Below are 23119 nucleotides of genomic sequence, written 5' to 3'. Positions count from 1 at the left end.
ATTATTACTAGTATTGTATGGATATTAACAAATATACACAACCCAGGAGAAAGAAAAACATGGTTTAAGAGATCAATAGAATGAATAAATAGTCTATGCAGACCTTGGGGTTGGCAACCTTGGACCAAAAGAAAGAAAACCACTCTTAGCAACCCATCCTTTTGTGTTGTCCTTTGATCCCCCGTGAATATATATTTGCATATGGATGTGAATTCCTGCATGCTTTGGTTCATCATCATTTCTGTATGTTTGTCCTAGCAGTTTGATCATAGACTATTCATTCATTTATTCTATTTAACTCTTGGGTTAAAATTATGCTTAAAGCTAGCTAGGAGTTGATGATGGTAATAGAAAGATCAAGGTGGATATCACAGATTTTCACATTCTTCTTACTTATTTGACCATGCATAATTAAATGGCTTAGGTGTCTTGCTTTAGAGGAAAAAGATGCAGATATGCTATCAAAAGTTATTCCTTAGTGGGGTGTTAGAAGTTAGAAAGAAGCTAGAATTCAGGTTGTGGTAAATGCATTCTAACAGGGGACTAAAATTACTCCTCAATGGAGTGTCAACTTTCAATCAATATATTACAGGATTGGGCTGTAGAGTCAAAATATCATTTGTTAAAGGGTTGTAAATGCTCTTAATATTATATAGTTGTCTATGAAAGTACAGTGCTAATGCTTTTGAGGATGCTATATATGATCTATAGCTTTGTTAATTTGGACAATGAAATATATTATTTAACTGTTGATATTTTTTTTTTTAATTACCATAAGTGCTGGAATTTTACTTTCTTATTTGTTACTCTTCATTTTAGGGATTTTTTCTCATAGGAAACTTGGCCTGGGGGATTACATGCAGCAAGTTAATTACATAACTTCCAAAGAACATTACAAGTAAGTTCCTACATCCTGCTTTATATACACCTACAAATGAAACTTATTTTCTCTATAAATTCCAATAAAACATTTTATCTTGGGAAAGCTTCACTGGATCTAGATAAGAACAAACATTGCAATTTGGTGACTTCTTTGAAACATTGCAATTTTATCTTGTCTTGTCTTGTGTGCATATGTTGGTGACTTCTTTGAAATTTTTCTTCATTTGTTTTTCTTGCTAAATAGAAATGTCTAAGAATATGGTTAAGCCATCACAAGATGAATCTATGGAAGAAAATGAGAAACATGGAAAGGCACATTGGGATGATGCTGCTGTTGATGCATTTGTCAAAATTTGTGTTGATGAGACATTAGCTGGAAATCGCAAATGTGGTCATTTTAGTAAGCTTGGATGGAAAAATGTTATTAAAAAATTTAATGATCTTACTCAAAGGACCTACACCTTTAAACAACTCAAGAACAAATGGACTGCTCTCAAGAAAGAATGGCAAATATGGATATCTTTGGTTGGAAAAGAGACTGGCTTAGGGTGGGATCATGTGAAGCAAACTATCAAGGCTACTGACGAATGGTGGGACAAAAAATTAAAGGTGAATTTGTTATCTTTGTTACAACTAAATTAGTTCTTAAACCAAATACTTAATTTATAGTTTTGCATGAATTTTATTAATTTTAGTTCATATTATTGTAGGAGAATCCTGATGCCGGAAAATTTCGAAAAAATGGATTGAGGAATGCTGATCAATTAGACATTTTGTTTAAAGATATTGTTGTTACAGGTGAATGTGCTTGGGCATCCTCGCAAGGTTTAGGGGCACATGATGTTGACAATGATCAAATTTTGGGAGAACGAATTGACAAGGTTATGGTAGATGGTCAAGATGACCAAGAGAATGCTATAGAGTTTAATAATGGACTTGAGAATATAGTTGAAACAAACACTTTTTCCCTAAATGCTGAGACTACTACACATGATAATGAGAAAAAAAGGAAAAGAGACTATAAGAAACCTTCAATTGGAGTTAAGGTGTCAAAGCAATTTAGATGCTCTTATGAATGCAGTAGCAAATCGGAGTAGCACCTCTAGAAACAAAGACAAGCCTGGTTGTAGCATTGAGGAAGTGATGGAAGTTGTTGACGGGATGACTGAAATTGTTAATGATGGAGAGCTTTTTATAAAAGCAGCAGATATCTTAACTGAAAGAAAGAATAGAGAGATGTTTGTTGCATTAAAGCAATCAGATCGACAAATTATGTGGCTGAAAAACAAGAAACTTTAATGTGCCTCACCTTTTAGTTTATTAATGTCATTTTTCTTAAGGATTAATGTGTTATTTACTTCTGTCATTTATTTTGGTCCAGTTATTAGATGATGGATTCTGTTGAACAATAATTTTTATTTGGATGATAAAATTTATAATGATGACTATGAGATATTTTTATGTGATTTTAGTTTTGTGTACGTGCTATATGATTATGCTTTGTGATTGATGATTTGTTTATTATAAGTGTTTAATGTTTCCACCTTCTAAGTGTGTAGGAAAGCATTTGTAGACTGTAAATGATAATTGACATTTTTTCAAATAATATTTTTCATTTTTACAGATGTGAGTTCTAGCAACAGTGATAGTGATGATACACACGCTTCTACAGATGAGAGCGATGATGAATTTTATCAATTGGTATCTCTTACATGCATTGTAGCTGTTTCTGAATGGATTAAATACGTTGATAAAGAACCATGCAGGACTTCTTCTCATACTGGATATAAATGGGTAATGGAGGTTTTAAATGGTCATGAGATAAGGTGCTATGAACAATTTAGGATGGAAAAACAAGTGTTTAAAGAATTGTTAGGGACCCTTATAGATAAATATGGCTTGAAAGAAGGTGGAGAAATACCAGCAGTGGAGGCATTAGCCATGTTTCTTATCATAATTGGCCATGGATTTACTAATAGGATGGTGCAAGAGAGGTTCCAACACTCGGGAAAGACTGTGTCTAGGTGGTTTAGGATAGTATTAGATGCGATTTCTCGCATGGCTATCGATATCATAAGTCCACGTGATCCACAATTTATGAGAGTTCCAGATAAAATTAAAGAAAATAATCGATATTGGCCATACTTCAAAGATTGTATTGGGGCAATTGACGAGACACATATACCCGTTATTGTACTTAGAGAAAGGCAAATACCTTATATTGGTAGAAAAGGCATCCCTACACAAAATGTTATGGCTGTATGTGACTTTAATATGTGTTTTACATTTGCATGGGCTGGATGGGAAGGCGCTGCTCATGATGCACGTATATTTGTAGAGGCCTTAAGAAGGCCAAATTTGAAATTTCCTCATCCACCTACAGGTTAGTAAATATTAACTTAAATTTAAGTTAAAAATATTGCTTATTTCTAAGTTGACAAAATATAATCATTTTTTTTTCTCTTTTTTTTTTAGGTAAATACTATCTAGTTGATGCTGGTTATCCACAGATAAAAGGATATTTAGGACCTTATAAAGGTGAGCGATATCATCTTCCTGATTTTCAACGTGGAAGTCAACCAAGAGGAAAAAAAGAAATCTTTAATCATAGACATTCATCGCTACGATGCACAATTGAAAGGACATTTGGTGTTTGGAAAAATCGTTGGAGAATGATACGCCAAATTCATAATTTTTCTTTGGAAAAACAAGTACAAATTGTTGTTGCTTCGATGGCGATTCACAACTTCATTAGAATTCATTCCATGACAGATTTGGAGTTTAGACCGTATGATGATGATGATGACCTACTTCCTCCGGAAGATGAGGGATCAATTAGAAGAGAAGAAGGTGAACAACATAATTTAACTCATGGGAGGGAGATGAATGACGAACGCGAGAGGATTGCAAATCATCTTATGTCGGGTTGATACTAGTGATAAATTTCATTGTCATTAGCAAATTCATTTTCTTTCAACAATCGTTTTACAATTTGATTTGTTATAATTTTTAACGTATTATCTTTTATTTTTATTTTAGAAATCTTAAATTTTTATTTAATATATTTTCATTCAATTGTTTTTATTTATGATGATAAAGAATTTAAAAAATAAAATAAAAGCACTTTTTCTTTAGGCAACCAAACGTCAACAAAAACACTTTTGTACAGTATAAAAGTACTTCTATGTTAATAGCCAAACGACAAACTGCTTATGTATAAAAGTGCTACCAGTAAGAAGTGCTACTGGCAAAAGCGCTACAACACAAAAGCGCTTCCTAAGAAGCAGTGCCAAACGGACCCTTAGGCTATTTGGTATTCTATTCAAAATTTTTTTTATTTTTTTTTAAATAAAAAAACAAGTTTTAGTAAAGAAAACGTGTTTGATAGATAATTTTTAAAAACAGTTCTTAGAAAAAATTTTAAAATATGTCTTTAAAAAAAAAATTATAAAACATCTTTTTTTTTTTTACACTTCATTCTTTATTAGTTGTCATCATTTTTAAAATTTAAAAATTGTTTTCAAATTTCATACTAAACAAGTTTTCAAATTTTAAAAATTAATTTTGAAAACTCACATTTAAAAAAATAAATCTTAATTTTTGAAAAAAAAAAATTTAATAGAATACCAAACGGGTCCTTAATTTTTTTTCAAACTTTTTTATATGCATTTGCAATAAAGAAAAGGAAAAAAAATTAGGAGTAAGAGGAGGAGTAGGTATATAAATAAAATACTTAATATTAGGTGGTGGTAGTGATAGTGGTAGTAGTGGTTAATTATGGTGTTGGGTGGTGGTGGAGATGGTGTTAAGTTTTAGAAAAGGTAATTTGAGAAAATTTGTTGAGTATATTAATAAATTATTTTAATTTCTAATTTTTAGTTAATCGTAAAAAATGTGTTGGCGAACTGATAACAAAATTTGAATAATGGCGCCCTTTTTAGTTATTCACCCTTTTTATTATCATCTCACTTTAAAAACCATAATTAAAGTTGATACTCTCAGTGCTCTAAACTTGTCGACATAGCTATGCCTATAGAATTTTGTCGGTCTCTCTCTCTAAAGATGCCACATTTAAAACTTTTATCTCTCCCTTTTAACTTCTACTCTCCCTCTCTATAAATTGCTCCCCAATTTGAATTTGTCTTTTTGTTTATCTAAAGGTGATGATTCATCATTTCATCTAAGCTTTAAGGGGTATCAAAGTCAATCAAAATAATAGTGTTTGATTAAATTATGAAAATTTGGTCTAAAATGCTAGGAAGAAAGAGGTTGCTTAATTAATTATATGACAATAGGAGGGTCTCATTACTTTAACGAGCTTGTTTGTAAACAGTGAAATTAGCATGAGTGCAACTAAGCATATTGCATAATATGTTTGGGTAGCTCTTTCTCAATTGTTGGGAAATTATTAATTGAGAATATTGTACTGCATGCAAATTCTCTATATATAAAAAAAAATCTTATGCCAAGTTTGGACTAAATAGCAGCCATAGGATTTCATATTAAGTTAATAAAAGTCTATCAATGACAAAAATCTAACAAATTTCATTAGACTCAATATCAAATTCTATAGAGTCTACATGGAGTCTATAAAAATCAATATAATATACCTAAATTTTACGAAAGTCTTACAATCATTTTAAAAAAATATACAAAAGTCTATAAAATATGGATCGAGTACATTCCTTTAAAATTCAACTCATTGACAAATATGCCTTAAAAGTGGTATAAAGCAAAAAATAGACTAGATTTAGCAGTTGCATGTTAACATGCAATATCCAATGCAGAATGCCCACCCTCTTCGTAAAGCTAATTGTGTTTGCATATTTGTGACGAATTTTGGGCACACTTTATTTCATATATAAGATTGTGAAGTAATTTATTTGAGATTCTTTCTTTTTGTCTGATTTGAAATTCATTTTGATGCCTATAAATTTACTCTTTTACCTTCTTTGATTGTGTTATGCTCTTTTATTTTACTTTGTTAGTTTTACATAAAAATTACCACATGATTCGCAAACTAAGAAGAGTTATGTAGCATTATAGTATTGGACATGAAAAGATCATAGGTACAACCGTACAAGTACAACCTGATAGGAGAAAAAAAAAAAAAAAAAAAAAAGTAAAACGTAGAAACACGCTAGTACGCTACAAATAACAAGTTAACAACAGTAGCATATTAAGTGAAACAGAATCAGGACCGTCTATCATCATCATGAGCACCACCGTCATTCAAGGTCTAGATCTGGGCCGTCCACGACTACCGTCATCAAGACGATTGATCAGGTAGAGCGCGTTACTGGTAATCCGAGCAGCATTCGTAATCTTGCGCTTCACATCCGACTTAACCTTCCCATCGACCTTCCCCTGATCAAAGCCATCGAGACACGTGTCGTCATTTGTGAGTGCCGCGCTGACCCAGGTCTGGGCATTGCTCATCTGCCACCGGAACGTCTCGCCGCGGAGGTGTTGCAGCTCCGCCAGCGTCCGGCTCAGCTCGTCCACGGAGTCCGAAATCTGCTCCACGCAGTCGCTGACGGCCGAACGCTGCCGTTTCGTGAACCCCTCGTTGGAGACGTGGGCGAGGTAGTCGGAGACGCTGCGGGCGCGAGTGAGGCTCACGGTCACAGCGGCCTGGGCAAGGTCGCGTGGGGTCTTGGCGGGGCCCGCGTAGGTGGACAGGGTCCGGATGCAGAGGTTTGGGTAGCTGGCGTGGCTGCAAGATGTACGGACGAGATGTGAGGATGATGAGGTGGTTGTGTTTTTGTGGTCGTGTTTGTGTGCGGCGGCGGAGTAGGGTAAGGAGATGAGGAGGAAAGGGAGCAGAGAGAGTAGGAAACGCATCGTTTTGGGATGCTGTTCAGGGGGTGAAGATCTGAGGTATAGAGGAGTGGAGTGGAGTGGAGTGGAGAGTGTGTGTTCGTGTTGGAGTGTCTGATAATTGTATTAATAATTTGTGGGTTGCTAGAATGGTGCGCCAATGAGAAGAAGTGGGCTGGCTTTATAGGGAGGCGTGTTGTTTAAGAGGGTAACCAACTGCTTGCCTAGGTGTAATACTATTAAATATATGATTTTCGAAATAAACCAAATACTACAACATCAATTGGAATCGAAAAAATGGAGACAATAATCGATTACTGAGATCTTCTTATCAACAAGAAACTCGAGTCTTATACTCTTATATGTATTTTGGATGTGCGAATGCTTCCTTAATGAATCTTCTAATCACAGGTTAACCGTTTACCTCATTTGGATTTATATATTAATTTTTTATTCGCATGTTTCATTTTTTCTATATTTTTGCTGGAAAAGACAAACCTAAAGACATAGGCCATGTTTTTTATTTTAATGTTGTTTGTCATTACTTGTTATCACAGTCTCTTTCCTTCATAAATCTCTGGTTGAAGATATACATAGATGATAAGATGAGATGATAATAATTTTAACTCCTCCTGTCGAAGTACAGATTCATCACCAAGCTCTATACTATTTTGGGAACAATAATTTAATGGCATCATCCATCATCTTTGTTTTCATGGATAACCCTTGGTAACTATTAATTCAGAAATAGGACTGTTTCTGAGGTAGTCTAATTGTCATTTCGTTTTTGGTCAAAATCTAATTGCCATGCGCCCCCCCCATATGTGGATACTTTGGCAAAGTGTTGAGGAATGAGGACAAAGCAAATCCTCAAAATAAATGCACCGCGTAAAAGCTACAACAGCATGGCTAGCTACCACAATAAATAGGTGGGCCCATCAGTCTTTCATGAACCAAATCTGCAAATTAACATGTATGATGGTGCGGCCCTATGCTCATCTCTAATGGCCTTGTGTGCCCAAAATATGTTTCAATAAGGTGACCTTTCAATATGTGATGAGACACAACAATGAAAACTCTCTTGTTGTAAAATAAGGGGTTAACTTTTTAAAGGGTAGATAGTTATTTAACTTATTTTGTTCCCTCAACTATGACATGTATGTCAGGCTTCTCAAATTAGAAATTTGGTACATTAATGCATTAAATTTTTTAAAGTAGGTTAATATAGACTAATTTCCTAGGATTTCATCCACATTTCTATCCAAAAGGTATCACACCCCCTTCGTGTGAGGGTAAAATTGACAATTCACTTCCAAAGCCCTAAATGGGTCTCATTGGTTTATTCCAATTCGATCAAATTTTGTTCATTTTAGTACTCTAGTTTTCAAAAAATGAGACAAATCTTGGTATAGTCAAACCGCATCTTAGTCATGTAAGGATTTGGGCACAAATTGTCTATTTTATCTAGTGGCGCACCCATAAATTTTTTTTATGGATTTGAAATAAGAGGAAGCTTTCATATAATTTTTTCTTAAGAGTAAAAAACTCTCAAATATTCTTAACAGTCTTTGTTTTAGCTTCTTTCAGACATATTATCAAGTACCTTGTATACATACTTAAGAAAAACATTAAAGAGAAAGTTGGGATATTTGAGAAATTTAATGCATGGACTCAATTGTGAGAGGGGGCAATTGCCCGCACTGAACCCTTAATGGGTTCCCCCCTTATTTTATCCTCACATGAACTTTTGGGACGGAAATCTAGATTAAACCCTAAGAAATTGACCTAGTTTAAAAAATTTAATGTCTTAATTTAATAAATATTTTAAGTTATAGAACAATTTGATACATAAGTCATAATTCAGTGGGGGCAACATGGCTATTAAGCCCGCTTTACATAGAATCCAACATATGAGCTTGAATCATTGATAGATAGCGATTTAATCATCCGAAGATGCCAAGGAGGTTAGGCAAGAAGTATATTATAAATTGAGGCTAGGGGCTTGTGATTTAATGTGCTTCACCAAACTGGACCAATTATAATGATCACAACTAGCATTCAAAAGCATAGAGCCTTTATTTGCATGCAATTTTGATGGAGTGGGATCGAGTTTGATTGGCAAGCATAGATGGGCCCCAAACATGAATTATTATGAGCAGAGAAAGGCAATAAGAAAAGCACTTTTGTGAGCCCATTAGCCCGTCCATTTGATAAGACAATCGTTTTAAGTTCTGAAACAATGCATGTGAACTGTGAAATGCAGCCTGGAATGGGCTACCACGCCTACCCCACTGTAGAAACTATTTCCCAATTTTTTTTTTTTTTGGGTTATATATAAAAATGGTTTATGAATTTTACACTTATTCTTAATTTAATCTATTAATTATAAAAATTGTTAATTTGATCTACGAATTTTTCAAGTTGTACCAAACTCCAAATTAGTACAAACGTTAACTTCCATACGAAAATTAACGGAATTGGTTACATGAAAATGTGATGAGCGAACTAAAATACCTCTGAAAATGTGGTCACTTATTGTGCACATGATCAATTACCGTTAAATTTTTCGATAGAAGTTAATGTTTGTACTGTTTTGGTATAACTTAAAAAATTCGTAAATCAAATTGATACTTTTTAAAGTTAATAAACCAAATTAAAAATCAGTATAAAGTTCATATCTCATTTTTGTATTTAACCCTTTCTTTTACCAACTGTGAAAAGATTTGGCAGCTAGCACGGTAACACATGCAGCTCCAACAGTCCAGCCCAGTTCCAAATCTGTGGTGTGTAGTGAAGGTGTTTGATAAAAAGCCACAGTGCAATTACGTTTTGAGGTGTGGCCACGTGAAGCTGAGCTGCAAGCAGTGTGTTGGCCCAATTGGGGAAGAAGGGCTTCACAAGCAGGAGTTGGAGTAATGGAGTCCCCACCATTTAATACATGGTCCGCTTCATTGATGTGTCTCTATAACCTTTCATGGAAATGAAGCTGCTGCATGTGACCCAATGGACACTTTGATTCTAGTGCTACATGCATTTCAATTCCAAGCATTGTACTTAAGGGTGTGTTTTAGACGGATCAGATTGAAAAAAGAGTGTTCCAATTCTAATACAAAAAATTTTGGAATGAAATTTCGATTCTAAAAAATCGAAATTTCAACATCTCATTCCAATTCGGAATTTTCAAATTTTTCGAAATTTTTGAATTTCTCGAAATTTTTGGATTTTTTCGGAATATTATATTTTCAGAATTTTCGGATAAAAATGTGAAATTTTCAGATAAAAATCGGAATCTTCACATTACCTTTTGTTATTAGTAAAAACAAACAAAAAATTAGTAATTATACGTACAAAATATGTGAGTGTTTTTGTTAGCATTTATATTATTATGATACACATATATTTATAATGTACATATGTTTATATTAATAGTATTAGTTATTTTTTTTAATATATATGTATGTGTATATTTGAAATAAATAACAAATTAATAAAATATATAGTAAAAAACTAAATAAATGATATAAAATAAATATAAATACGGAATAAATTGACATAATTTTAGAAATATCGAATTGGAATGTCGTTGAAAAATTTTGAAATTTTTCGAATCGAAATTCGGATTGGATCAGAATTTACAAATACATTACAATTCTAATCCAATTTTTTTTCAAAATTTTCGGAATTCGACATTTTTGAATTTCGGATTTCGGATTTAATTCGGACATTCCAAAATTGAAAATTTCGGATTAAAATCAGTCGGATTCGGATTTTCCAATTCAAATCACACCCCTAATTGTACTACAATTGGGGTACACTAGCTTTTATTGCATGTGACCAAATTGCTTTAATTGCTGAAGCAGGTGATGTATTCATGAAGCTCACTCAATTAGTTGTACTGGACCTACTTGTATAGTTGTATTAGCTAGCAGGGTAGCATGTATATATGGCTGTTGGGTTGTTTAGGTGGGAAGCGCAACAAAGCTATCAATTGTACTACTGTCTACAGCCTCTTACCTGGAAGCTGGAACCCATCAAGCAAATAATTAATTCACACAAAGAAGAAAGAGTAGCAAATTAAGGTGAATTTTGGTGTATGGAAAGAATTAAGTTAATTAACTGATATATGGATTTGTAATTCTATCATTAATGGTCGCTCATTTTCTAGAAAACTCAAAACTTTTATGGTACATGCACCTATACCTATGACATATACAGTGGCAAATCTACATACATTATGGAGGGGTCAATTCACCCATGAAAGCTAATTTGTCCCTTTTAAATTTGGGTTATTATCTCTAGTTGTTTAGCTTTTTAGCTTTTTGGCTTTTTCTTGAAGGAGTAGAGAAAAACTACTTAATAAAATGTCTCAATGGAATAATTTATGAATGAATCATGAATCTTGTTTATCACACTTTTACAAAGATAAATTTTTGGATTTGCTATTGGCTATGGACATACAAACATACTTTTAACCCTTAAATTTTGACAGATTCAATTTTTATGCTATAATCTATTAAATTTATTTATATGTTAGACATTATTTGTATTATTGAAGAACTCATTATTCTATATATTGAGTGCCTATGATTGGTATAGGTCACAGGCTAGTCATGATCATGAATCATAGTGGCATATATAGGGAATCACTTAATAAATTAGAAATGCGTTCTTGTCTATCTTTGATATATGACTACCAAACCTCTTCCATTATCATTCATAATGTTGCCTAAAGTCCTTATTATATATCTAACTTAATTTTTGTCTGACTCAAATGAGAGAAAGACATTTTATATAGAGAGTTGCTATTTACACACCCTTTAAAAAAAAAATTCAATAAGAAATGACACATACACCCTTCTCTTTCCTTTCATCTCTCCTCTCTTCATTTCTCTACAAACACAACCAGCCCTTCCTCCTCCTTCCTCCTCCTTCCTCCCCTTGCCACCCCTCCTCCCGTGACCCTTCTCTTCCTCTTTCTCTCTTCCAAAACATTTTGCAGCTGCTTTTTTTTTTTTGGTAAAATGTTGAGGGGTGGTCGTCGGGGTGGGTTGGTCGTAGGGGGAAGGGAAGAAGCTGGGGTTGGATTTCGGGGAGAGAGAAAGAGGAGGAGGTGGGTTGCGGAGGGAGGGGAAGAAGGAGGGGGTGGCCGGCAGGGGGAGGAAGGAGGAGGGGGGTCGGGCTTGGCTGTGTTGTGGGTCTGGGAGGGTGCAGGGGAGGGGGAGGAAGGAGAAGAAGGGGCTGGCTGTGTTTGCAGAGAAAGGGAGAGAGGAGAGAATGAAGGAAAGAGAGGGGTGTGTGTGTCATTTCCTATTGATTTTTCTTTTTAAAAATAAAAGAGTGTGCAAAAAGAAAAAAAAAAGTGTGTAAATAGCAGCCATCTTTATATATAACAACTTAATACGAGTAATTATTTAAAAACATTATACTAAACACAACCTAATCCAACATTCATTTTCTTCATTCTCCATTTTGCCAATGGTAATGAACTAATGATGGCATCTAACCTGCTCAGTTCTATGTGCCACATTGCTTGTTAACATAATGCTTCGATATCACGATGCCTAAGTTTTTTGTCGTGAGATATGTTTGTTGAGATGACATCAATCATTGATATATATAATAAGAATAAATGAGGTTTTAGAGTGGACTCAAGTTTGTTCACTAAAATTACAAGAGAGTTTCATACTCGTAATAAATAAATAGAGTCCAAAGTAAATTTAATTATTGAATAAATAAAATATTATTACATTAATTAAAATTTATAAAGTTAAAATAATAGTTAGTGCTTGTAATCTATTAGTCTTATTTATTTTTTTATACACTTTTTTGTAATCGATTGACAATTATTAATTGTTGTAATATTTGGGATATATTGACAGTCTCCCTCCACGCATGTACAATGCTTTTCTCATTTTCATAAGATTATGTGAAGAAATTTTGTTGGAAAGTTAATGATACAGTCTCAGCCTTCCCAAGGCAACCCTAGCATTTTATAATTGCATATCTAGTCAGATGAGAACAAATTTGCTCGAGCATCACCACTTCATTCTAAATAAGACACCTGTCTTATAAGGTAACTATAGTTACTTTTTAAATTTTTTTTACAATAAATACATTTAAAATATAATGAAAAGATAAAATTAAGAATCCCAAGTTCCCAACCCATCCCAGTGACCCCAACCACACAACCCACCAGCCACCAGCCACCTCCCCTCTCATCGTCGTTCAGTGCTACACCCGGCGACCACAACTATTGGTGCGGGCGCCGAGGGCCCTCCCCACCCCTCCCCTCCCCTCATCTCTCTAGCCTTGAACTCTCTCTGTCTCTCGATCTCTCCCTCTCTTTCCTTCTCTTTCTCAATCTCAAGCCATTGATATCTCTTTTTTTCTCTAATTTCATTTTTCTGTTTCAAACCCAGAAAAGCTTTCAATCCTCAAAGCCATGCCATATCCCCCTCTCAGATAAACCCGCCAAAGTCATTTCAACCCCAACCCCATATTCCCCTTTCTCCATCTCAACCAGTCCCACAAACCTAACTTCCCATTTTCCTCTTCTAAACTCATTGAACGATGTTGTCCTTTAGCCTAGATGGTGAGCACCAAAGATCAGAAGAGTTCAAAAAACAGTCAACCCATTAAAACCCAAAATGCGGCTTTCTGAAACAAACGCATATGACAAAATCAATCAAATAGAACGAAAAGGGTTACTTTGAATTTGAATGAACCTGAAAATCAAGTTCTGATGTAGCAAAAACCCCCCAAAATAAAAGGAACAAATTTTTCAGTGAAATGCTAAAAAGAGAGTTGAACAAAAAAGAGAAAAATGAAGAGAAGGGAAAAGGGAATGGGTTAATGCCCTGGACTTTTGGTGCTCACCATGACTGCATAATTCAATGGATGCGTGGTCGACGCCGGCGGTGGGGAACGGCCGGCCGCCGGTAAGGGGAGTAGGTGGGGCTACTGGGTTGGGTGGGATGGGTTCCTGGGTTATTTTAATTATAAATAATTTTATCTCACATAATTATTGTAATTAATCATGGTTACATTGTTAGACAGGTGGGGTATTTTGAAAAGGATGGTAATGCTCACCATCAAATAGAGGTGGTGAGCAAATTTGCTCTCCTAGTCAGATAAAATTTTATTAATTGTGTAGCACCAAACACAACGACCACTTTAGTACTATACTACTTAAATAATCAATATGATCATGTCAGGGAATGATCCACCCTAAAATAATCAATATGATCATGTCGTCTCTCCAATTAGGGATGACGGATCCACCAAGGGACAAGGATGGTCGCCTAACCACATGCCCGCTAGAAAAACCTTGCCAAACTCGTCGGGTTGATCTCCCAGGATAATCACTTGCAAGTACGCTCACAACTTATTCAACCAAATGTCTGAATGGTTGTGAGGCGTTTTTTACTCTTTTTTTTTTTTCAAATTTTTTTTTAAGCATGGCTCAACAATGTCGTTTTGGAGTCAGTAATTAAAAAAAAAAAACTGAATAAAGAAATAAATAGGAGCCCGATGAGTGTTGATCATTTATCCTCAATTCACATTTTTTCAAACCCTAACCTCTTATCCCAGCCCCATCTACCGCTGCCCCACCTCCCTGCAATTTGCAAGTTGCCGCCTGCTAGCCCCCACCCACCTGTGACTTGCCGCCTCCCGTCGGATTTTACATTATGATCTTTCAGGATAAAATTTATGGATCCGTCGTTGTCTCCAATCTCATTATTTTATGGTCCAGAAGGTTTAATTAATTGGCACTGCACCGGAAGGCTCTTTCCAGTTGCAAATTCCATGTTTTAAATTACCATCATCTTAGTAATGATCGATGGCTTAGTGCATGGAATAGAACATCGCAGAGTGCCAAGCAACATCAATATATATTTGCAGACAAGACACGTACTTCTCATCGAACCACTTGTCAATTACTTATACACACGCACACACATGCATATCCAATTTCTAGATAATTTATGATAAGCTGGATATATATATGTAACTAAAAAACCTAGCAATTAATATTGGGTTTAATGGAACTAAAGAGCAAGAGAAGATCGATATTCAGAGAAGAAATTAAGATGCAACCATTAGCATTGCATTGATTGAGTGGTCATTTAAACCCAACAAAATGTATATACAAATTCGAAGAGCTTATTATTACAATAAGCAAAGCCCCCTCCCTCTAAAAGCCTATACCAGTTCATACTAATTCACTATTCAACTACCATGAAACGACAAAGCGTTTTGATTTTGATGATGAGCTGTACCTTCCCCCAACTCTGCAATCGTCCCATAATCTAACGACGTTACCGTTTAGCTCCGTCAAGTCCTGGTACCTGTACCAACCCATCTCCCCCATTCTCATCCTCATCACACCCTCCCACCACTCCCCACCACAACCACTCCTTTCCGTTTCCTCCTCCGCCGCCACGTCATCGTCGCCACCTCCGCCGTTACTGTCCTCATCATCGTAATACAGGGTAATCTTCATCCCTCGTCTTGTCACTCTATCACCTTCAAATTCACCCGAACCCGAACCCACAAGTACCGTAGCTGGACCCGATCTCGGCGGCTCGTCCGCCGTGACTGGTTGCGATATCTCTGGAAGCGGAGGAGACCCATTTGAGCTGGGGACGCTGGGAGGTGGTGGCGAGTGCAATTTCAAGTGAGAAGAAGAGGCGGCGCCGCCGGACATGAGCTTGAGACTCCATAAGCTAACGGCGGCGGTGGCGGCGGTGGCGATGGCGACCCACGTCCACAAATTGTTGACCAGCGTGAACAGCCCGAAGCTCACATAATTGAAAGCGAGAGCTTCGAGAGGAGAATCCAACACAACGTCCATTGTTGTAAGTGTGTCAACAAAATCTGTGCTGTTGTTGTTTAAGGTTGGGGATGATGATGGAGGAGTATACGAGGTGGTGGTGAAGGACTGAACTCACTGAAGGGTGTGGGAATGATGAGTATTTATTGAGAGAGGGCGAGAGAATGTGAGCCGTTCGATGCGTCAAGTGGGAGTTATGGATCTGACAGAGATGCTGAGAATCGAGAGCTAAGATGCGAATTGTAAAGGTATCCCAATTTTTATACCGCATTTGCACTTCAAGACAAGTTCGTGACACGTGTCGTGTCAGGAAAAGGTTCGTCTTCGTTTCGTTCCTTACCGGGCCTCCCTGCTCTTTCTGGCCGCTAAAATAATGTGGTGTATATAAATTTCGTAAATTATTCTAGAAATTCATAGAGAAACGTAGAGTAAAATATGAAACAACTGTAAATTTAAAATTTTAACAACATGGTTCATAGGTTTTAACCGTCATCTCAATTTCATCCTTGGAATTTTGATTTCTGTTTTTTCTGTTGGTTGCATTTTTTTTCTTTAATTTTGTTTCTAACTAAATAATTGTAAGCAAGAGTTACAAAAACAACAAACGCCAGAAAGGTCAAACTAAGCCATAAATTATCTAGCAAACGGAGGATTAGCATGGGAGCTCACAGTTTGTTTTTGGTTTTTATGATGCTTGCAATTTGTTTTACAAACTTACAAATCTAATATATATTGATATATATATTCATTAAATTGTTCATCAAACAATATATGTCACAAGCTTTTATTTACTTGAATTTAAAGGCAAAGATGCCATTGTCAATATTGCATTCATATATGTTTCGTAGTGTGCTATATTTTTCTCTTTGACACCTCGCATCTTTTGACCTTACTTAAATCCTCGTGTAAGAAAAAAAAATATTTCTCACGCACAAATGATTAAAACCTCAGGTGTTCAGCACGTGCCATGAGCTCACAAGCCAAACCAAATGGTCACGTCACACGTTGGAACAAAACTTATAATGAAAATGTGATATCAATGTTTTATTTGCACAATACAATCTTAATCATGCACAATATAACCGAGACTTTTTAAAATTATGACATTTTATGTGAGTCACGGAGAGTGTGAAGCTCACTATCAAATTATCAATGCTAAAAAAATTCGTAAAAGATTCAACATCATTATATCAATAATTTATGATGGAGTTAGGAGTAGGTGGAGAAGGTTTGGTAGATGTTGTTGGATGATGAAGGCCTAAGGGTCATAATAATAGAAATAAGATGACTTGGGAGGTAACAGATTAATTAATGGGCCTATAATCAATTAGGTAAGTGTGGATTGTGGAACCTTGCAAGGCATAATTCTTAGTTCATACTTCATACCATGGTTAATTGGTTATGGAAAGGATGATCGAGAGTCTAGCCCTTACACGTGATACAAGTGGCATTAATTGTTTTTTGGCCTTACACGTGATACAACTATACAAGTGGCATTAATTAGTTCATGAAAAATCATTAAAAATATACCCTACCAGGCCTAATGTGTTATATTTTTGGGACAAAAATTAATGGGTCTTTAAGCAATTAGGTAACTGGTGAGTGTGGATTGTGGAAACTTGCAAGTCATAATTCTTGGTTCATACTGTATGGAAGCCTTACACAGTTCCACGTGATATATGTTCGGGCCAAAACATTTCAGCTGGGCCCAATATTTACTTTCTCAAAGTGAAGAAGGGAGAGAGGATCTGCAAGCCCACAACTCGATGGCTATGAAGCCTATGATGCCCCATTTAATGCCATATGGAATAGAATGTACGTGTGTCCCAAATAAATGGCTTGACCTAGACTGAAAATTTTAAATTTAACCTTGTACTTTTCTCACAAAATTCTGATAAGTTTCAAATAATATATATAATATAGGTTAAATTTTACATTTGGGATATCATCTTAAATTGAATTTTCATAAATTAGATTTATTACACAAGTTTTGTTGACCAATAAATTCATATATTTAATATTATTAATGAAATTTTTAAAAGAAAACTTAGAAGAGGAATGCTAACTACCCTTTTTTTTCTTACCTTCATTTTATAGATCACCTTTTACAGTTAATATTTGAAGAAAAATTAATTAAGTTGAAAATCGTTTAGTTATTTAATTGTTATCAAATAAATGGATTGTAAATTTACCAAATCTATCTATTTATTTGATAACTGTTAGTTGACTAAATAATTTTTTATTCATTTGATGTTATACAAAAATGATATTTAAATGATAAATTAGAAAATGAACAATTTTAATCATGAAATTACATCGCGAGATGAGCATGAGAAGAGAAAAGGTAAATATATAGAGAAGATATAACAAAGAAGGTAGTATTTTTCAACTTAGAAAAGGAATTACACCTAATTAATGGACTAGTTGGGGGTGAGGAAGTAGACTTTAGACATAGAGTCAGTTTATGTTCTCACTCAAAACTTCACAATCATTCAAATTTCCAAAACCTATCTGATTCTTACATGAAATAGAAGGAATTTTAAACACAAAAGTCTCTATCTAAATGTAAAAGTCACAATGCATTGATCCCAAAAATTAAAGAAACGTCCTTTTTTCTAAAATAAAGAAAGCTAAAATATTTAAATATAAAATATTCTTGATAAACGTATTTAAATTTAAAAGAGATAAATGTCATTTTGTTCCCTAAACTATTGTACTTGTATCAGTTTATTCCCCAGACTTTTAATTTAAAAAATTAAGATACTTGACTTTTCAATTTTGCCAATTGAGATAATTTTGTAAATTTGCTCACTTTCTTTCCAAAGCTTCGTTTACACAAAGTCAAATCCCCATCACGAAGAGTCTTTATCGAGGAAAAAAAAAAAGGTAGTCACATACCCTAAACTTGAGTACATTGGCAAAATTGAAAAAATTAAGTACCTTAATTTATCAAATTAGAAGTCTGGGGAGCAAACTGATACAAGTGTAATAGTTTGCGGAGCAAAATGATACTTATCCCAATTCAAAAATATAAATGTTGTTATAGATAATAAAGACCCTTACAGTTTACAATATCAATAACAATAAGCCAGCTAAGTCCAAGATATTTAGCTCAAGTAAGTAAGTAAAAGTTAGATACTACATTTGAGTCTCGATGATTTCTAAAAATTGAAAAATAGGGTTGCTAAACTAAGTCTATATCTAATTAACTTTGATGACTCTGATATTTGACCTTCCTTTTCAGATTTAAAAATGATTTCCTACTATAATTCCCATAAATTTGCGAACTCAATATATAGTTTTCAATTTTGGAAAGAGAGAGTGGAGATTGGCACTCAAAAGATGAAAGCGCAAATCAGTGCAGGTTGGCTACTTTAGCGATGATGCGAGAGTTTAGATTCCTTCTATGGTTATCTGAATGTGATCAACTAAAGTCATTTTCAATGTCATTTTATCCAATTGTCATGGAAAACAATAAAGTTTTTTTTTTGGTTAAAAAACAATAAAGTTAATTGAACATTTGTTGCCCAAACGCATATCAGTGCAACTTTGGTTGAGCGCTAATGCGTTCTTTCCGTAATTGTTTGGAGTTTTGGTGGCTGATGGACTCCTCTGGATTGATTTTTTAGTTTTTTCTTCTATCTGTTGTAGCTTTCTATTTTGGTTATGTTTGAATTTTCTAGATTTCTGCTTCCCTTGTTTTGTTGCTGCCTTTGTAGCTTTTTTGAATGGAATCCTTTTGTTTTTGGCCAAAAAAAAAAATCCCCAAAAATTAAAGAAACGTCATTTTTTTTAAATTAAATAAATGTTCTTACACTCTTACAATATCTTCTCACATGATAGTTATGTGACCATTTATTATGAGAGAAATTATGCATATAACCGTTACATACAAGTTTTTCTCATATTATTAAGAGAGATAAAACCTATTTAAGTATTCAAATTTTCTGTCTTCTACTTATATTAATAACAATATATATATGTACAGCCTCCTTCTGTTGAGGTATACCTCAATTTATTTATGTTGAGGTATGACCTTGTTGGGGCCTACACGAGTCATTTTGTTGAGGTATATATATATATATATATATGTGTGTAATGAAAATTTGAACTAATTAGACGAGTGGTTTATAATGAATTCCATGCAAGTCATCCTGTGAAAAATGATTGAATGGGACGGATGTAACATGCCAGCTTAGTATGTATAGAGAAGGAGGGAGGGAAGGGACAGCAGGAGACAGGAAGCATGTATGGTCCACAGTCCACAGGTCCAGGCAGCCAGCGAGCTGGGATGTGTAAGGCGAGTGGATGAAATAGGATTCACGGGTCTTAAGATTATTATTGGGTCCGAAATGAATTATAAAACACAATTTTTAATTTTTAATGAATATTATTTGAGTTTAATATAATATATAAGTACATAAATAATTTATAAAATTTAGAGGTCCCGAATATTTTGAAATCTAAAGAGATTGATTTCTTCACCTACCCTTAGAGTCACCATGGTAACCAATTTAGATTACATTGGATTGAGTTTGTTCTAGCAAATGGCCACATTAGTCCTTGTGGAAAATTAATAAATGGACTATACGTATGCATTGAAATTGAAAGATCGATCGATACATAATATACATTGAAAAGTCAGGTCGTAAAAGTATGTACTTCTTCTTCTGGCTTCCTAATATGTATTTAGTGTGGAAGCCACCACCGTTTCAGTACTGCCACCTCTGCCTAGTCCCTACCCACGAGTATTAGAATTAGACTCTTTGTTCTTTTTTGGTAGAGTAGGTTCATTCCTACATTATTATTTAAAACTATAACTTTCTCTTACTTTATTTCTTTAAAATTTAATGTTTCAATTTATTTCTTAAAAGTTTATTTTGTATTTCACATTATTTGAAATTGTTAAGTTCATTAATGCTATAGTTTGAATTTATGACAAAATTATCTCATCATGTAGATGCCACTTCATCCATTCAAACAAAAAAAATTGACAAACTTGACAATTTCAAATTATATAAAATACAAGATAAATTTTAGAGGATAAAATATGAATTTAAACTTTCAAAAAATAAAGTGATAGAGAGGAAATTATTGTTTTCGAAGTAAATATGTAAATAAGCCAAGAAAGTATTAGACTCATTTACTTACAAGTTACTTGCAAGTTGCAACCAAACAAAATCATGTACGTTTTCAATTTTCAAGTTGACTCAAGTATGTGGTCGTGCTCGTACTCGATCAATCTGCTTTCTCACTTGCATGCACTTGTATTAATTTACGAGGCAACCCACATTTTGTCTCTTCTTCTTTTACTAATTAATGTTATTCCCTTTAATTTGATCCATACTAATTAGTCTTCTTCATGCCTGATCGAGTTGGGTCCCAATCAGCAATTGTAAATACAATTTCAATAATTTTTTTTCATTTTTATTCATCATGAGATGAAGGATGAAACGCAACTCTTTCTTAAGTATGAAAATATGAGATATAAGTGTGTTAATTAGTTTGATATATATTGTTAATTCATTTATTAAAACTTTAAATTTTTAAATTACAGTGATTGTCTAAAAAAAAGTGTTCTACCACTTAGTTTTAAGTCACAATTTTAATCCTTCAAATTAACAAGCCAAAAAGTACTAAAAGACACACAGCCCAAACAAAATTCCCACTCATTATAGAAGCTAGGTTAAACAATGTTCTTACACTATACCTTAAGTGGCAAAAGATTAGATGCGATTAAGATAGCTTATAGGTTTAATAATTAAACTTATTGAGTAAAAGAGATATATATATATATATATGACAATTTGGTCTTTATGTTATATTGCCAAACCAACAAAGTGCTCTACCAATTAGTTATAAGTCACAACGTTAATCCTTCAAACAAGCCAAATTAAAGAGTACCTAAGACACACATGCCCAAATAAATTAAACTCTCATTCGTTATAAGTGGCAAATGATTAGATGTGATTAAGATAGCTTATAGCTAGGTTTAATAATCTTATTAAGTAAAAATATATTATATATATACCAGAACATTTTCAATGAGAGATTTCTCAAATAATTTTATTTAAGAGATCCCTCATAGGCTCATTCGATATAATATTTCAACGATTCGAATTGTTTATATTTTATATCTCTATTTAAAGATAACTTACAAAAAATTAAACAAATCATAAATCATTAGGCTATTCAAATTTGATCAAATAAATAGACGAATAAAAAAAAAAAATATATATATATATATATATAGAAATGATCACTCGCTCATTATAAAGAGTGTTACCAGACAATTTGGTATTTATGTTATATTGTCAAACCACTTAAGCTCTCTAGCACTTAGTTATATGTTACAGTTTTAATCCTCCAAACAAGTCAAAAGTATTAAAAGACGCATATGCCAAAACAAAACTCTCAATAAAAGGTTAACATATATATGTTCTCACGCTATACCTGAAGTGGCAACGGATTAGATGGATGTGATTAAGATAGCTTGTAGGTTTAATAATTTTATGAAGTAAAATATATACACACGGAAACACATTCTATATATATTACCAGATAATTTGGTATTTATGTTACATTGTCAAATCAACAAGAGAATATTAATATATATACACACAAACATGTCTTATATGTGCATTTACTGAGGATTTAAGGGTAAATAAGACATTGTATCTTAACTCTTCATATTTAATCTAACAACTAGTATAGTGGCCGGTATGCAAGCCTTTAACTTAGGTTCTCCTTACATCGTTTTGCCTTCGTCTACCTCTAGGAATGATCTAATAAGGACTAAAGTTACATTATGGGAAAATAAAACTTTCATCGAAGAGAAGCAAATGAAATGCTTTCATAAAAATTATGTAGGACACGTTATGGGGTCACTCTTGCAATATGATATCGTGGTTCGAATGACCAATTTTAAGAAAAAATAAACCAAATAAGTAATGGACATACCAAATAAGAAAAATTGGTTCGAAGACCAATTTTGTTCCATTGAGACTTGCCATGCGTGTCCTTAATTAGACGAATATGTCATAGGCATATCAGTTAGTTCGATCATATTATATATATATATATTCTCTTTCTGTTGAGGTATACCTCAATTTATTTATGTTGAGGTATGACTTTGTTGGGGCCCACATGAATTGTTTTGTGTCGATCCAAACCGTTCGCAAGGATCATCTTCATTGATAGATCATCCTTGCAAAAAACTAGCTAAATCGAAAATCATTTTCTTATCTAACTTTGATAAAACAAATGGACGGTTTCATCGAAAATATTAGGTTCGTCCATTTATTTGATCAAAGTTGGATAGACAAATGATTTCTGATTTGACTAATTTTTTGCAAGGATGATCTATCTATGGAGATGTAAAAATTGAACGGTTCGGATCGACACAAAACGACTCGTGTGGGCCCCAACATGGTATACCTCAACATAAATAAGTTGAGGCATACCTCAACAGAAGGAACATATATATATATATATATCAATTTATATATGTATATAATATGATCAAACTAACTGATCATATGCCTATGACATATTCGTCTAATTAAGGACACGCATGGCAAGTCT

The 23119-nt window shown here is 33.9% G+C and overlaps 3 protein-coding genes across 3 annotated transcripts; 1 reads left to right on the top strand and 2 right to left on the bottom strand.

Moving 5' to 3' along the window:
- The first annotated feature begins 1128 nt into the window (after positions 1–1128).
- Positions 1129–3812, top strand: LOC147285022 (uncharacterized). The gene is made up of 4 exons (XM_086245761.1): positions 1129–1491; positions 1593–1962; positions 2507–3265; positions 3358–3812. Exons 1-4 carry the CDS (start codon positions 1129–1131, stop codon positions 3810–3812), a joined length of 1947 nt encoding a protein of 648 aa, XP_086101887.1.
- A 2079-nt stretch (positions 3813–5891) lies between these two features.
- On the bottom strand, positions 5892–6955 carry LOC147285021 (Plant invertase/pectin methylesterase inhibitor superfamily protein). Its single transcript, XM_086245085.1, has one exon. The coding sequence runs from the start codon at positions 6724–6726 to the stop codon at positions 6115–6117; it is 612 nt and encodes a 203-aa protein (XP_086101211.1). The 5' UTR covers positions 6727–6955; the 3' UTR covers positions 5892–6114.
- A 7829-nt stretch (positions 6956–14784) lies between these two features.
- Positions 14785–15662, bottom strand: LOC147285020 (uncharacterized). The gene has a single exon (XM_086244981.1). It carries the CDS (start codon positions 15554–15556, stop codon positions 14936–14938), a length of 621 nt encoding a protein of 206 aa, XP_086101107.1. The 5' UTR covers positions 15557–15662; the 3' UTR covers positions 14785–14935.
- Between the last annotated feature and the right edge of the window lie 7457 nt (positions 15663–23119).

This window comes from Dryas octopetala, chromosome 5, assembly GCF_963921425.1.
Source record: "Dryas octopetala chromosome 5, drDryOcto1.1, whole genome shotgun sequence".
NCBI classification, from domain to species: Eukaryota; Viridiplantae; Streptophyta; class Magnoliopsida; order Rosales; family Rosaceae; genus Dryas; species Dryas octopetala.
This window is presented reverse-complemented; position numbering and strand designations above follow the sequence as displayed.